Source organism: Bacillus rossius, chromosome 1 (genome assembly GCF_032445375.1).
Source record: "Bacillus rossius redtenbacheri isolate Brsri chromosome 1, Brsri_v3, whole genome shotgun sequence".
Taxonomy (NCBI): Eukaryota; Metazoa; Arthropoda; class Insecta; order Phasmatodea; family Bacillidae; genus Bacillus; species Bacillus rossius.
In genome coordinates, this window is record NC_086330.1 from 232,729,609 (window position 1) to 232,747,303 (window position 17,695).

General features: G+C 38.5%; 1 protein-coding gene across 6 annotated transcripts in view; it reads left to right on the plus strand.

Annotated features, from left to right (window-relative positions):
- The window catches only part of LOC134527355 (zinc finger protein 431-like), a 58,163-nt gene extending 42,047 nt beyond the window's left edge, over positions 1-16,116 (plus strand). For all 6 annotated transcript variants that reach the window (XM_063359968.1, XM_063359964.1, XM_063359966.1 and 3 more), the window contains exon 3: positions 13,529-16,116. In XM_063359968.1, coding sequence (XP_063216038.1) covers positions 13,529-15,469 — 1,941 coding nt within the window. In that variant the 3' untranslated portion in view covers positions 15,470-16,116. The remainder of the gene's footprint in view (positions 1-13,528) is intronic.
- Positions 16,117-17,695: the final 1,579 nt, after the last annotated feature.

Genomic DNA, 17,695 nt, shown 5'->3' on the forward strand with positions numbered 1-17,695 from the left:
GGTTCATCTCTCATGTGGTACATCATTTTAATCGACATGTACAAAACTGCATCCTAGGATTGAGAGCCAAAAGTGTTGAGGAGGTAGTGGCGCTGCTTGAAACTCTTGATCGACGAGATGAGCGAGAGGAGGGGCTCCGTGGCAGGGACCCAGAGTACCAGGGCAGGCCGCAGGGACCACCCCGGGAGAGGACCCACCAGCCGGGTTACCAGCAACAACCTCCTCGCCAAGAACAAGGTAATGAAAGGGTACCCAGGTGGAGGCGAGAACAACAGCAAGAAGGGAGGGCACCAGAAGGGCAGAGACAACCACAGCAACAAGAGAGGCGAGACAATAGAAATTTAAACCAATTGGGTGGGAGGATCTAGCCTCAGACCCCCCCACAAGCATATGCAAGAGGGGCAGTATCACAATGCCAGGTTTTGCAAAATTGTAATAATAAAATTACCTCACATGATAGAGATGACTTATTACATGATATTGAAGAATTGGGTAACCAAATTGTTCAAGGAAAAATGGGTACATGTCCTTATATTTTGGGGGAAATTAGTGATGTAAAAACAACAGTAAAAATGTTGATTGACACTGGCAGTGAAGTAACTGCGATGTCGGAAGAATTTTTTAACTCATTAGGAAATAAAATCACTAAATCTTTAGCAGTGTTACCAGTATCTAATGTCACTATAGTAGGGGCTACCGTGGTTAGAAACAAAAATGTGAAAAAACAGGTCCTTTTAGAAGTAAAATTCGGTGATATTAGCATGTGGATTGCATTCCTTGTCATAAAAGGGCTAAGTGTTAAAATAATTTTGGGAGCTGATTGGCTACAAGGAAATGAAACTGTTATTGATTATTCACAACAATATATATGTTTGATGGGGACTAAAATTGCTTTTGAGGTAGATGGGAAAACACAGTCATTTCAGTTACAAATGTTAAAGGGAGAAATGGGTGCAAATGAACTAGAATTGGAATGTAATTTTTTAGAAAAGGCCTATATTACAGAAACTGAGGTTGAACAAATTTTGCTTCAAGGGGGTACGAATCAGCAACAGGCAGAATTAAGACAGATTTTACAGAGACAACGTAAAGCATTTGCTAATTTCCCAGGTTTAAATAATAAATACAGATGTGAACTAAAAGTAAGGGAGCATAAACCTTTTGTGCAGAGACAGTACCCAGTCGCTTACAATTTGAGACCTGCAGTAGAAAATGAGATCCAAAACATGATTAGTATGGATATTATTGAAAGGCGTAGCTCTGAATATTCAAATCCCATGGTAGTGGTAAAAAAGAAAAATGGAGGGGTTAGGTTATGTTTGGATGCTCGAAAATTAAACCAAATAATAATAACAGATAGGGAATCACCAGCACCTATGGAAGAATTGTTGCAAAAGTTTGAGGGTTGTAAATATTTTTCAAAAATTGATTTAGTTGCATCATATTGGCAGATACCATTAGTTGAAGATTCTAGAGCTAGTACAGCATTTTTGTATCAAGGGAAAACATATTGTTTCAAAAGAATGCCATTTGGTTTAAATGTTTCTGTGAGTCATTTTATTCGAGGATTGGAAGAAGTTTTGGGGCCGGAAGTACTGGAATTAGTAACAATTTATGTGGACGATATCCTAATTGCTACAAAAACATTTGAAGAACACAGCCATGTAATACAATTAGTCCTTGAAAAACTACAGGAAGGGGGCATGACAGCTAACTTGCAGAAATCGGAGTTCTTGAAAGATGAATTTACCTTTTTAGGAAATGTTGTAAATGCCAAAGGAATTCATATTGACCCTGATAAGCTGGATTCTGTAAGGAACTATCCCACACCAGAGAACCGCAAACAATTAGTGAGACTCATAGGGTTTTTCAATTTTTTTCGTAAATACATTCCAGGTTTCAGTCATATTTGTGGACCATTAAGGAAACTTCTTCAGAAAGGTCAGTGCTGGGAGTGGGGTGAAGTTCAGGATCAGGCATTGGAAAGGCTTAAACAGGAATTGGAAAGGGAGATTTTGTTATATCATCCTAAATTAGATGAAAAATTTTACATTTCATGTGATGCATCTAATGAAGCAGTAGGTGCCATGCTTTTTTCAGATAAATCAGGAGGGGGAACAGATTCCAATTAGTTTTGCCAGCAGAGCTTTAAATGCAGCTGAAGTAAATTACACGACCACAGAAAAGGAACTACTTAGTATAGTATTTTCTGTTTCAAAATTTCGCGCATATATTTATGGAAGGGAAACCACAGTGCTTACAGATCATAAGGCCTTATGCCACATGAGCTCTTGTAAACTTTTACATGGGCGTATTACCAGATGGATCCTAGCCTTGCAGGAGTATAATTTGAACATTCAACATATACCAGGCAAAGAACAAGTAGTTGCAGATGCCTTATCCAGAGTAGTAACAGATTCACAATCAGCAAGAGTAAAAGAGTTTCAAATTCGCAATTTAAGTAAACAGATAAAAGAAATAAAGGAGGGTATAGAGGAATTTTCTAAGAAATTGGCTGAAGAGGTAAACAAGAATTCCCGGTTAAGTAAGGTAATACAAGAATTAGAATCTTCATATTGTAGAAATGTAATCAAGGAAAAATTTGTAATCAAAGATGGTCATTTGTTTCAAAATGTAAGTAGTAGTATTCCTAAGTGGGTACTCTGTGTTCCGAATAATTTAAGAAATGAAATATGTGCTCTAATGCATAATGAATGTGGTCATTTTGGTGTAACAAAAACTGTTAAATATATTCAAGAGTTTTGTATTTTTAGGGATATGTATAGGACAGTGTCTAAGTGTATCAAATCATGTTTGTTATGTGCACAAACTAAGGTAATGAATCAAAAATGTCAAGGTTTGATGGGTAATATTTTGGCAAGCAAGCCATTAGAATTGGTGTGTATTGATTTATTTGGACCTTTACCTAAAGGAAGAGGTGGTGTTAAGTATATTTTGGTTGTAGTAGATGTTTTTTCCAAGTATGTAAAATTGTATCCTATTAAAAGGACTACCGCTCAAGTGGTTACTGAGAAGGTAATGGACATGTATGTAAAAGAGGTAGGCCTTCCAGAAAAAATAATTTCTGATAATGGACCACAATTTCGAAGTGAGCAGTGGAAAACATTGTCTAGTATTTTGGGTATTGAGTTAGGATACACTGCGGTATACCATCCAGCTGCTAACCCTGCAGAGAGGGTGATGAGAGAATTGGGACGGTTGTTTAGAGTGTACTGTAACGAAAACCATGTCCATTGGGCAATTGTTGTAAGTCAAGTGGAAAAACTGATAAATAATTGTTGGCATGAGAGTACAGGGTACACACCTGTTGAATTGATGTTACAGGTTTTGCCTACCACGAGATTGCAAAAGGCAATTAATTTTCCTAAAAATGAGGAAATGCAGTTAAAAGACAAGTTAGAAAATGCTAGGAAAAAACTAATGTATAAAGCTAGTGTGAGAAAAAAGAAATTTGATAAAAATGTTAAGCAAATTAGTTTTAAGGAGGGTGATGAAGTTTTGATTGCTTTACATAAGTTGTCTTCGCTGATTGATAATAATATTCATAAGTTTTTCAAATTATATGATGGACCATATCAAGTTGAGGCCATTGTAGGCCATAATGTGTACAGAGTGAATCATACGAATTGGCATGTGTCATTGCTAAGACCATGGAATATAAAGTAAAATGTTGTGTAGAGAATAAATAATGTTGAAATGTTTGTATGTAAAGGTGTAAATTAAGAAATATGTTTTAATACAGTTTGAAACTTTACTGTAATATCTGTACCATTTAGTTATCGCTACCATTGTAAAGTGATACTTATATTGTGGTGTGAAGTAGGTTAGCCGAGCTGACTAGCAGCTAAAAGGGTTTTAGTTGGGCGCCCCTTACCTTTCGGCTAGCTCAGGAGCTAGGAATGATAGGGAAGAGGGGTCTCTCGGTCTGTTGGACCTACATGTCGTTCTCTAGGTTCGACAACACAAATTCCTCTGCCTGGAATGACAAATGGAAACCCTGCTGAGGTTTAGGGGCATGTTTGTCTGCCTGTAAAGCCGTGGGTTCCCTGCAGAGATTTCTAGACGTGTTTGTTAGTGAGGTTTATGACACAGCCCTGCTGAGATTTCTGGGCATGTTATGTCATGAGGGAGAAGATGTTACGGCTCCACTGAGAGTTCCAAAAATGTTACTGGATGGAGTAGTCTTTCCGCTGAGATTTCCAAGCCTGTTCTCTTCATAGAATAAATGAGTCTGGTGATCTTGGTTCTGTGGAGTATTTCACCCCTTAACCATACCGTATAGTAAGACCCTGGGACCAGGATGGCCAAATAAAATGAAGGTTTGGTTGCGTCTTTTTGAAGACGGGTCAACAACCTGCTGTATGAGGGAGATAGTGGATTCACTGTTGAGAGTGGAAGGAAGTTAAAAAATGTATTTGTCATTCTATTCGTCATAGTGTTTCTTCATATATATATTATTCATGAGATCTTCAGTTATTATTCTATTAGTAAAATCTTCATAATAATCATAATAATAAAATTAAAGGCATCAGCAGCAGAAAGGTCGAATCAGAAGTTTGGTCAGCAGTCTGAGTTAGCAGTGTTATTAAAGTTTGTTGGTGCAAGTATGAGGGGTGGAGGATTTGGTTGATTCATGGATAAAAGTAGTGGGGTCCTGGTAATAGAAGAGTTATCCGTCGTCGTGCAGTTGTCGTACTGAGAAGGCGATTGTTGTTGTTCATCGTCAGTTGGGGTTCGATTTGCCAGCTAGTGTCGAGGTGCTCCACAGCTGAAGTAGGTGTCGTCGAGATTGTTTTTGTCGTCAAGATTGTTTTGTCATCGAGATTGTTTTTTGTCGTCGAGTTTGTTTTTGTCGTCGAGATTGGTTTCAGGTGGTCAGAGGGACGTAATGCCTGCAGTCCTTGTTCCAGCTAGTGCAGCTGAGATAGTTATGTCGTCGAGATTTAAGTTTGTCGGAGTTGTTGCAGTTTGTGTAGAGGTGTCCACAGCTGTTCCAACGAGAGTTGAGATGTGATAGGAAGATTCTTCGTAAACCAGGGAACACTGCTTGAAATTTGTGAAGAAATTAAATTTGAAACTACTTGTATTTTGTATTAATAAAACTAAGATAACATTAGGGATGAGGATTGTTGACTGTACCAAAACTGAAATATCTTTTTTAAATTTAACAGAAAATTGGTATTAATCTTTGTAATTTATAAAAATAATTGTTTTTGAATTTCTTTTATAAACAAGAGTGTAATGACAGGATGCATTTGAATTTAAGGATGTTTTTGTATTTATTTTGTACAGATTTTTTTTTCACTTTTGTAACTTTTCAATTAAATGTAGTGTTAATTTAATTGAAAAGTTGGGGGGGGGGGGTTTATGTAGCATTGCAGAACCCTGCCCTCCCAAATAAATAATTTTCTTTTAAACTTCTTTTTGTATAAGTAAATATATATAAGTCAATGTTTTTAGAGTGGTGTGTATATTATGAGACAGTAGAATCAAACGTTATGAATATTAATATATGTTATTTTCACTCGCTATTGTTTTTAAGAAGGTATTTTGTGTTTTAACAGACATTTTCTATCATTAGTAATTTTTATGTAATTATTCACAAAGAAGCCGCTGTTCTAGATTTTTGCCTGTTTAGGCCTACTTTTTCAGGTTATTTCGAAATGATTTTAATTTGGTAAAGTAATTTGTATTATAATTGTTGTTTATAATGTGCATTAACGTGTTGGATGATTCTAGAACACGGTACTGTGTCTGGGCTGGTGTTAATGGTTAGAAAGAGAGGCATGAGAGGCCTGTAAGTGTAAGTGAGAAAGGAACAGTGCTTCCCCGCCAACCGAGATAAAGACTGTAATTTCCCCCCTGCGTGGGAACTGAGTGATAACTGCTCTCTCACGGTGTGGGAGAGAGAACGAGAATGGAAGTCCCCGATTTCGATGTGAAATTGAAAAGAGACAAATCAGGGGAAGCCCAGAGTTCTGTATGTACAAAGTTTTTTCATGTATTGTAACTTGTTCTGTGATTGGCTTGTATCTGTAAGCGAGAAGGAAGAGTGCGTGTGATTGGTCGGTGAGGTCATGTGACGTCTACTCCCTGCGTGGAGGAGACAGTGGCAGGATTTCACCAGTCGTCCGTCGAACGCTGGACGAGTAGGTCGCGTTCGGTGGCTTCTCGCAGATGATGTAGAAGTATTTTGAAGAGATAATTCCACGTTGGTGGCCGGAGCCAGGCCTATTATTAAATCAACCTAATTTTCTATATATTTCGTTTCGGGTATAATTAGAAATTGCGGCCACCTTCGTAGGCGTTTTGGCTCGTGGCGAGATTCGTTTTTCGCTGGGTGCGGCCCTGTTCGAGGTCGCACCATCTTCGTGTACTTGCAGTAAAACATTACTGAAGGACTTAATCGACGTTATTATTTTATTATTAAATCTCATCAAGCGAACTGAGGGCAGTTTTCGACGGGCAGATGTATGTGTGAAACGAGTGAATGAAACATTGGGTTCAATTTGTCTATGCATTCTAGTTTAAAAAATAAAACAACGAAAATCGACGCTTTAAATCTTTATTTTCTTTGTAACGAACCGTTACAATATACATCAGTAAATAGCTATAATAATAATACAAGAGATAGTAATAACATATAAATTTATTGGGTATCACAATAATAGTCTCCTATAACCTAAAAGGAATTACTAAACTGTCACATCAGGCTCTTATGTCTTCTAGAAAACGTCGCTCTCCTCATCCTTTTTAACAATACAATACAAATACAGTAGAACCCGTTTATAGTGAACCCGCCTATAATGAATTCCCGTTTATTGTGAATTTCCGTCTCAGTCCCGGCAAAATGATGTGAGGTTATGTATTAACTTATTGGATATAGCGCACAACTTTTGTCAATGTTGATACGTTTTCCCTTGTACCACGAACAAATTTTTCCGGCATAATGCACATTTATCTCAAATATTTTCATATAATTACAAGTTTTTTCACAAAACGTCTATTCTGGATCACGTTGAAGTTTTTCTCAGCAATACGCTACTCGATTGTCCACTGTTCATATTATAAACAAGTCGTATTCGAGTGGCCTCGGTAGGCTACGTGTAGCCAAAAATGGTGATCAGTTTGGTGAAAATAAAAAATATTTTTCCCTGCATAGTTAAAGAATGGGCGAACGCGTTAACATTTAATATGTTATCAAAATTAAACATAAATTACAGCCACACAAATACGTATGGACATTATAGCAGCAAATTGAATATTTTTACGTCTCATTTTTATCGTTCACGTTACGGACATTTTGATTGAGTAAGGTTCGTAAGACTACCACTAGATAGAACTCTGTGGACTAAATTTTTCCATAGAACGTAAGAAAATTTCGTTCCAGCTTTAGCAACTGCGATACTAAATGATGCGTAGTGATCTTTGATGCGCCAGACTCGTTATTTTTCGTTTATTTACTTTTGACAGTAAAAATAATTTCGTGTTATTAAGCTGCAAATGTGCTTCAATAAGAAATACGTACATAAAAAAGGGTGAAAAACGCGGTAAAAAACATAAGGCATTATCTGTGCGAGATAAACTGGACATTACTGTCCCGCACGTGTTAACAGCAAAGGAACTGGGAATTGCAACATCCACATTAAGTACAATATTAAACAAGATGAACAATCTTCTTTCACAAGCTGCGAAAACGTCACAGAGTATTAAATGCCTGAAAAAAGGATAATACCCCAATGTCCAAGAACCATTAGGTAATAGAAAGTTTGTACATGTGTAGTTCATTAAAAATAATATCTGCATTTGCTCATAAAACTGTTGCTTTGAGTATTTTCATTCATTCTTTTCTTGGCATAGTCCTATGTGTAGTTAAGATTTTGCTTTTGAGTATGAATTGCCAATATAAAAGTTTTCCCAGATATAAAGTTTCCCCTCTATAGTGAACATATAAACTACGCCCTTTAGATTCGTTATAACAGGGTTCTACTGTAATAAATTTTTCAAATTTAACACCCGGTGTACTACCGAACTAGTCTACTGCTTTGCTTAGGAAATGAATCTTCATTAAGATCTGGTCATCTATATGATAGGGAACAGGATCTTGTTTATCATTGTGCTTTTTTTTATTTTTAAGCGTAATGCTTCTTAGTTTTTCACTGGTTTTTAACCAGAAATGGCGGGCTCTGAGCAACAGGCTTATCAGGGCTATCCTCAAGGCCTATTTCCCAGACGTTGACCAAGGGATGAAGCAAAAAATATTTGGTTTATGGTGTTATGAGTTTCAGACTAATGCTACTGTTTTATAAAAGCAAAAAATGAAGAGAAGATCCCAATCCTGGTTACAATCAAGATGAAAATCCCTTAACATCTCATTCAACTCTCTACCAGGTTACTGGCTGGTTGATAAGGTCGTGTCTGTACTAGACGAATACCCCAATTGGAAACAAAAATATTTGCATTGTAGGTTACTATAAAAGCAGGAAAACAAAAAAATGGAATACACTTTCTAACAAGATTCTAGAAATAGTCATGGCTTTCTGATTCTTCATGGTAAGTCATCACATACTTTGAGAACATATCTACAAGTACTAGGAGACTAGAATTCCCCGTCTTTGATCTGGGTAAGATCCAAAACAGTCAAGATACACGTTCCCAAACAAACTGAGGTGCTATGTTTGAGAAGACACCAACATCTCGTGAATTTTGTGCTTTTAACTGCTGACGGATCATAGAACTTCTCACTCCTTCTTGCACTTCCTTATCCATCCCAGGCCAATAGAAACTGCTTTTAATAGCATTCATGCTCCACTCCTGACCAAAATGTTCTCCGAATTAAAAACATAGGTAATACTCAAATACAGAGGAACCGCGTTACTACGAGAGCTGACAATGGCGGGAAAAATACTCGTAATAACCAATATAGAAAATTGAAAGAAAAAGTTAAGATTCCTGAAACTTTTAAAAATTTCTTAATTTCACACCTTAACTCAAAAATGGTGCACTTCAGTGAAAAATGCATTGAATAAAAGTTGTAGCAAATTAAATTGCAAATTGAAAAGGTCTCTGTGATTTTTTTTTATCTGCAATGGTTTTCGTTTTCATATGGAATTAATTGGTCTGATGCATGAGGGAGCAATGGAACACAGTGCTTTATGCTCATTAATCCACGTAGAATTATATTTAATTGATTCCCAAAGTGGAAAACTCATTAGTGTTGCACTAAATTTTGTAAATTCAAAATTGGCACAATATGTGCTTTCATTAGCGAATAAATACAGTATTTTTGTTTGTATTATATGATATGCATTCAAAACACTTGTCTTTTAATCTAAAAAGAAATGTCACTTAGAATTCACTATGCAGTATTAAAATTTTACATTTAGCATGGTGAATTAATACAAACAGAGAATTACACAACCTTATTGAAAAATTTGGTTAGAGTAATTTATTTTAGTTTCTCACGCTAGTTTTAATGACAAAAGTTTCAATTTGTTGCAATGTGGCTAGCTCTTCAGTTGTTTCCCTTGTAGACCTATAAAAATTGCTAATGCAATTCAAGGCTTTCATGAGTGCTGTTTAAGTAGGGACGTCACAGTCCATTCCTTCACCCCCTTCATCGTCTTATGAACTAATTGAGTCCTTGTTTGTAACAAGGTCTATTAGTTCACTGTCAGTCATTTCACCACAAACATGAAGATATTGTCTGCTGTGACAGAGTCTGAGTACTGACACACAACTTGCATTTTCTCTCGTCAATAAATTCCAACATTCTGGCTCTTGCATTTCACCTTGACCTCCCTCCATCTTTTGGTTTACTTCGTCTGTCTCAAGCTCATCAACATACAATTTGTTGGGGCCGTGAGGATTTTGATGAAAGGCAGCATGTCTGGAACATCCGGAGATGCTTGTGGCTTCACCTTACCCCAAGAAACGGCTATGGCACGGATTGCATCTAGGATGTTCCACTTGACAAGTATTTTTCCCATTGATAGTTTTTGCATTAGGGAATGCACCAACATCTTACGGAAGTGATGTTTCACCAGGCAAAACACACCCTGATATAGATGGTGTAACACACTAGTTGTGTTTGGAGGTAAGAATACAATTTTAATATTCCTAAGGGTCAATTTAGGATGTGCAGGGCAATGGTTGACAAAAAAAAATATTTTTCTGTTTTTCATGCCCATTCTGCTATCAAACGAGTGCAGCCACTGTTTAAAAAGTTTCGACACCATCCACACCTTCTTGTTGGCTTCAACGTACACGGAATGTTCTTTACCCCACGGAATTCCCGGGGATTTGCCAATTTACCAATAACGAATGGCTTGATTTTATTGCTGCCATCCATGTTTGCACGAAGGAGAAATATCAAATGTTCTTTGCTGTGTTTTCTCCCCTTTACATTGCACTCCCTTAACTGTCAGTGTTTTGTCAGGTAACAAAGTATAAAACATACCCGATTCATCAGCATTGTACACATATCGAGGTTCGTAGCACTTCAAAAGTTTACTCAACACAGGATACTAATCGTTAACTTGGCTGATGCTAACAGATACTGATTGGATTCACCCAATATTTGATGCTGAAAAATCCCTCACCTTACCTTAACACAACGCAGCCAACCTTCGTTACACGTAAAATCATCAACTTTCATTTGGAGAGCCAATTCTGACGCATTTTGTTTAATCATAGGCCCACTAATTGGCAATCCAGCAGTGCGCTGCAGGGAAAACCATTCAAAAAGAACTGATTCAAGTTCCACATGGTCGGGCTCCCGTAAACGTTTGCTATTCCCGGGGACGCTACCTTTCAACATCGTATCTTTTATTTTGTCCTTGTTCTTTAAGATAGTAAAAAGTGGTGACAAGCTGAGGTCATATCGTTTTCCAATTTCACTCTTGCTGACGTATCCTAGTTCACGCTCTTGTATTATCGCCAATTTTGTGTATAAGTCTAATGCTTTGCTGTTTTTTGGAAGCCATTTTGGATGCAAAACTCAACAGTACATAATATGTACACTATTCAGTAGAAGCACGAACACTTAACTTCAAAACATCCCTTGTCAGTCTGAATATTTGTGGCCAGTCTCACCCTAAACGTGGCAGCTCTGATGCATTTTCCTCCCCCTTTTTTTGTAAGCCTTCACGTGCTGCTGAAAAATTCCTTCACCCCTTGCCAGTTGTATCTTTTCAAGCACCTTTGTTCAATGCCAACCTTCAACCAAGGGTAGAGAGAGAGAGAGAGTGAGAGTGAGTGTGTGAGTGTGTGTGTGTGAGTGTGTGTGTGTGTGTGAGTGAGTGAGTGATTCAAAACTGTTTCAAGAAGTTAGTCCCTACAGTAGCCACCAATGAAGAAGCTTCAGGCCCTGAACTACCTATCATCTGCTACAGAGGACTGCAGCCCTGGTAGTATCAGCCTCACCATTCATGTTCCCAGTGGCAGTTCTGCCTCAATTGGCCTTTCTTCGTGTGATACTGGTGACAGTGCTGGTGTGGATAGAGAGGAATGGGAAATTCTTCAAAGTAAGCTAAATTTCACAGAACAGTTTAACAGTTTTGTAAAAATAGATGACGGACTTCTTACATCATCCACACCAGATGACTTTGAGTTGACAGACTGTGACACCACTGATGGTGATGTTAACACAGAAGCCGTAGACTGTGAAGAGCCACCAACACTTGCATTGCCCAAAAGAACTGAAGCTTTGCAAGCTCTTAATACTCTGGAAACAGTAATACAGTGCAGCGATGCTGACACTGAAACAATCAAAGCCTTTGACCAACTGTGTGGCTTTGTCCAAAGTGTATTAAAAAAAAATGAAAAGCAGACCAAAATTTGTTCATTTTTTTACCTAAATCTTCTCAGTGATCTAGATATGTAATAATATTTAGCAACATGTCATTCAAAATTGTAAAACATTTTGTGTTAACTTTTACGTAGTCTAACCATGTTTTTACTTATGCAAATTTTTTTTATGTAGTTTTGTAATACTTAGTATATTATTTTTTTAATAATTATGTAAATTGTTTTTCAACTGTATATACTATATACAAACATTGAAATATTTTCAAAATCAATAATGAAATTTGTGCTTTTTTTTTTTTTGACATATGTAATGTACACATTATGGAAAGATATGGTTATTACAAACCTCGTTATTACAAAGTGGGTAAATTTCTGTCTCCTCGGGTTTATATTAAAGAGGTTTCACTGTACTACCGTATATGCCCGAATCTAAGACGACCCCCAAACTACAGCCTCATGTTTTCAGGAAAAAAAAAAAATTTTGTATTAAACACATGCCAACAAATTAGATTAAACACATGCCAACAAATTAGATATAAAATTGAAAATATGAATGTTACAAAGTATTTCAACCACCACTTTTGAAATACTGTTAACAGTTTATGTACAAACAGAAAGAAATACATATATGGCTGGTACTGTAACTGTTGGAAACTGTTAGTGTTTCATTATGCAGATGCATCAGCTTCATTGTTGTCATCTTCACTTCAATGAAATAGAAATGCAACATTTCTTGAAGCCTTTGATGATCACTTCCGATGAGATTGTGTCCCATGCAGCCTTAATCCACTGACACAAGACTGCTACACTTGGTTTTCTGATTTTGCCTGTTGGTGTTATAGCATGGTTGCCTGCCAAGAGCCATTCAGAGTATAGCACTTTTAGACGGTCTTTAAATGGTTTGTTGATACACACATCTAATACCTGCAGCTTTGAAGTCATGCCTCTAGGAATAATAACAAGGTCGGTGTTCATACCTTTAATAACATTATTTCACCTCTGGCGTTAAATGTCCTTTGAATGCATCTAACACTAACATCCCTTTATTACCATCATCTTGAAGTTTTTGTCATAGAATTCTCTTTCCCTTTTAGTAAAACGGCTTGCAGACGTACCTCTAATTTCCAGGTGGTCGGCCATTTTCACATAATAATTTGTGTTTAAAATGTAAATAACATAACTCGCGGAACCGTTTGTCCAACTGAAAAAAAATAATCGCATAAAGGAAGTACTGTATAACCTACATTAATGTTTTTGTACAAGAAACTAGTCTATAAGATGGGTGCCATCTTGTGCTATAGAACATTCCAAAAACATTGATCGTAACATGTGCAGCCAGTAACTACTGCACAACCCAAAAACATTGACCCAAAATAGGTATGTTTACCTAAAAAATCAGTGTATCTGAATCTAAGGCGGCCCCTTTGTTTTGAATTATAAATTATGGTAAAAAATGTTGTCTTAGATTCGGGTATATACGGTATTATTCACTTTTTCAATTTCAATTTACTACACACAGGGTCTCAACTTTACGCATGCAACAAATTTGAATATGTGCTCAGGAAATGTGTGGTGGTGGTCGACCTTTGTCATCTCCTCAGGGTCACATACACTCCCACTTACTATAAATGTTAGCATTGTTACGGTTTAGTGTTTAAAAACCTCCATGATCTATAATACAATTGTGTTTGTGTTTCAGGACAGTTCTGCGATGTTGGAACCAGAGATGACGACTCAAGTAGGCAGTGAAGACGAGTTGAACGTGGTGCCGGCTGCCCAGGACGGCGACATGATGGAGGCTGAGGGCGAGCTACACGTGAAGATCAAGCTGGAGCCGGGAGAGATTACCCACATGAAGCATTACATTGGCCGACGGCCCATGATGAAGAAGAAAGCCAGGATCACAGTGCACGAGGTGGATCAGGAACAAGTGATAATGCGTGAAGGAAATGAATTTGCGTGTTTGTTGTGTACTGGGGAGGAAAAAGTTGTTGGAGACATGAAGGGAATAAGCACTCACATGAAGACCGTCCACGGTATCCGTGTATACATATGTGACATCTGCGGTCAGGACTTCCGGAAAAGGAATGAACTCTCTCTCCACTTGGACGATCATGTCGCTGCAGAGGAAGGGGACTTTCAGTGCGAAGTTTGCAATAGGATATTTAGTAACTTACGTTTGTTCCGTGTGCACAAGCGAATGCACTATCCGCAAGCAAAGTTATGGACTTGTGAAACGTGCGGTAAGCGTTACAGCTCACGTAATCTTCTAGACGAGCACATAAATACTCACTTGGGTGTTCGGCCGTATAAGTGCAAACTCTGCAGCAAGGACTTTGCATCTAAATATACATTTAAAGCTCATGCCAAAACCCACGAGGTAAGACCACGGCCTTTTGCTTGCAGCGAGTGTGGTAAATCGTTTCTCAGCCAACAGAATTTAATGCAACATGAACGTACCCATAATGGAATGCGTAACTACGTGTGCGACCAGTGTGGGAAAGCGTTCGGCACAGCTCGCAATCTAGAAGTCCATAGTGTCGTACATTCCGGTTACAAGCCTTTCATATGTCGAACCTGTGGAAAAGCTTTTGCCCGCAAGGCAGAAATTAGGGACCATGAACGCATTCATACCGGGGAGAAGCCTTATCAGTGCGAGTTCTGTGGAGCTACTTTCAGTCAACGAAGCAACCTACAATCACATAAGCGAGCCACCCACTACCAGGATAAGCGCTACAAGTGCATGGATTGCGGAAAAGGCTTCAAGCGCAGACGATTGCTAGACTACCACGTGAAAGCTGCACACACCGGAGAGAGACCCTACAAGTGCCCCATTTGTGAAGCGACCTTTGTGTATCCGGAGCATTTCAAAAAGCACCGTCGCATCCACACCGGTGAGAAACCGTTCCTGTGCGAGGTGTGTGGCAAGGCATTCAACAGCCGGGACAACCGCAACGCCCACCGCTTCGTGCACTCGGACAAGAAGCCGTACGAGTGCCTGGTGTGCGGCACTGGCTTCATGCGCAAGCCGCTGCTGTACAACCACATGCAGTCACAGGGGCACATGAACGACACCATTGTAGTGAACCAGCCCCGGCTGACCAACGAGGATGACGTGCTGACGGCGGGCGACGATGCCGGCGAGGTGGAGATGACCATCGTAGAGGGCTCGGCGGGCCACGACACAGACACCAAGCTGTACATCGCGGAGCTGAAGGAGCACGTGCTGATTCAGGAGGGAGAGGAGGAACACGTGTACTCGGAGAAGCTGGAGGCAGACGAGCACCTGATTATCGATGGCCAGGTGCACTTCGCAGACCCCAGCGAGTTGGCGAGCCTGCACAGGGACGTGGGGTCCATGGCCGAGATCACCACCACTGCGGCGGCCGGCTACCCACAGCACCGTGGAGCTGAGGGCCGTCACGCGCTCGTGGTCCCCGCCACTCCCAACATGCTCTCTGCAGGGGAGATGGCGTACGAGGAGGGAGACGATCAGGGTCAAGAGACCTCCATCATGACTCTGAGCTCGCCTCAGGCAATCCAGACCGCAGGGGGGCCCGTGCACTTGGTGCAGATCAGGATACCCTCCGACCAGAATGGCACCCGCAACTGGTTCAACGCCATTGATAGCTCGCAGTAATGGGAATGATTCCTTAAAGTTATTTTATGAGAACCCCGTTCTTCTGGAAAACTTGCATCCTTTAGAGTAATTATGTTCTTCAAAGAATTTGCAGTTCTCAAGTTGTTAAGTTACTGTTGGGAACTTCGTGATCATTATTCGGCTTGATTCACCCAGTTTTCCAATTAGAAATATTAAAACCTGGTATTTTGTTTTCTTTTATGAAAGAAATGTTTGATGTATAATAATGTGCAGTGATCATTATAATGGTTTACCATTAGAACAAACAACATTGTTTTGTAATGTTTTGTGTAATTATGTAAGTAGTCCAAGAAAAAATTGATTTGTTACAGTCAAAACTTTGCATTGTAAACAATTTTGTAAAAAGCTGTGTTATGTAAAAGGTATTGTGTTTGGGACTTTATCACATAGTGCTTTATGAGTTTTTGTCATTTTGAATGCCTATAAGCCCATGGTAGTCTGATACAATAGTTATGTAAGATGTGATATAGTAATTGCATATTTGTGTTGCAACAAACATTTTTAGTGGTTACAATGCATTCCTTTTTGTAAGAATAGGGTGGGAATTATTTTCATCATTAACAATATGTGCACCCTCAACATTACTCATCTCTAGCATCAAGTTAAGATAAAAGTTATTAAAACTATTAATTGTGTTTTCACTTCTGTAAGCTTCCTTTAGCTTTCATTAAATGTCGTTATTTATTACAATTTTCTTAAGGAATATTTGTAATGTTGTCTACAGTTTAAATTAATATTTTGCAATTCGTATTTTTGGAGAGAAGAAATCAGGAATGAATGTTACTCAAAAATATATCTTCGAAAAATATGTAGTATTAATTTTAAGAGTCAAATACAGAGCACCTTGAGCATGCAGTAATCTTATCATTAATAAAAATATATTAGAAAGTAAATATGAATGTACATGTTTCTTGATGAAAACTAGCATTTTTGTGCTGTATGGCGATTAAGAAGTTAAAAGTATTAATGATGGATTTCTCAGATTACCCTACGGCAGGCCTGCCGTTTTTACGGATTTTATCAGTTTTCACAGATATTTGAAGCTTAAAACGGACTAACGGATAAACGGCGACATTCACAGATATTTATGACGCTTCGCCGATATTTTCATATTTGAATTTTGTTCGTGTAAATATTTACATTCAACTACCTATTTGAAGTTGTCAAACCATACAAGCGTCCAACAGTCAAGCAAACACTCAAATTAGGTGTAGCGCCATGGAACGTCCAATCGTTTAACCACAAACCAAAAACATATACGTACTCCCACACATTGTTTCATGAAGTACAATATCTATGGTTTCGGGGGAAATGTTTTTTGTTTGTTGAGTTAAATGCTAAGAAGTGTCATGGCGTCAATAAACATTGGAATTTTTTGCCATGACAATGTTTTAGGTGCGGCATTTGTTTACAAACTTCTTACGTGATTTAAGTAGTAGTTTTGGGCTTAGCTGATTATGATGGAGAAAAGCTGAAAGGCTTCGCCAGACAGGTCACTTTACAAACAGCATTATCGTAAAGAATGGGAGCAAGAATTGAAATGGCTGAGTTGAAAACAATTTATCTGTGAAACTCAGTGATAATTTCACGAAACTTGTCCCGCAAATGTTTCCAGATAGCAAAATCGCAAGAAACTTTCATTGTTCTCGCACTAAAACTAGCCAGATAATTATTCAATCTTTGGGTACATCAGCTGCAGATTATGTTACCTATGCAATGCAAACACAATTTTTCACACTGATGATTGATGACTCAACTGATGTTACAGTTACTAGGCAGGTTGTAGTGTTAGCAAGGTTCTTGCCATCGGAGATTGTTGAAACTCATCTGTACAAAGTAATGGCTTTGAGTGGTGCTGCAACTGGATAAAATCTCTTTGCTTTGGTGAACTACTCATTTGAAGAGGATGTCATTCCCTGGAAAAATTGTTTAAGTATGTCAACTGATGGAGCAAAGGCGATGGTTGGAGAATTCAATTCAATGCTATCCAGGGTGAAACAACAACAATGCAATGTATGGTTCTTACATTGCACATGCCACGTGGCTCACCTAGCAGCATCTCATGCCTGCAGTGAGCTGCCAGACGTGTGTGGAGAGTTATCTAAAGATTTCTATGTGCACTTCAAAACCTCAGGAAAGCAGAAAGATGAATTCAAGGATATTCAGGAAATGTTGGAAATGGAGACCCACAACATTCTTCGACCT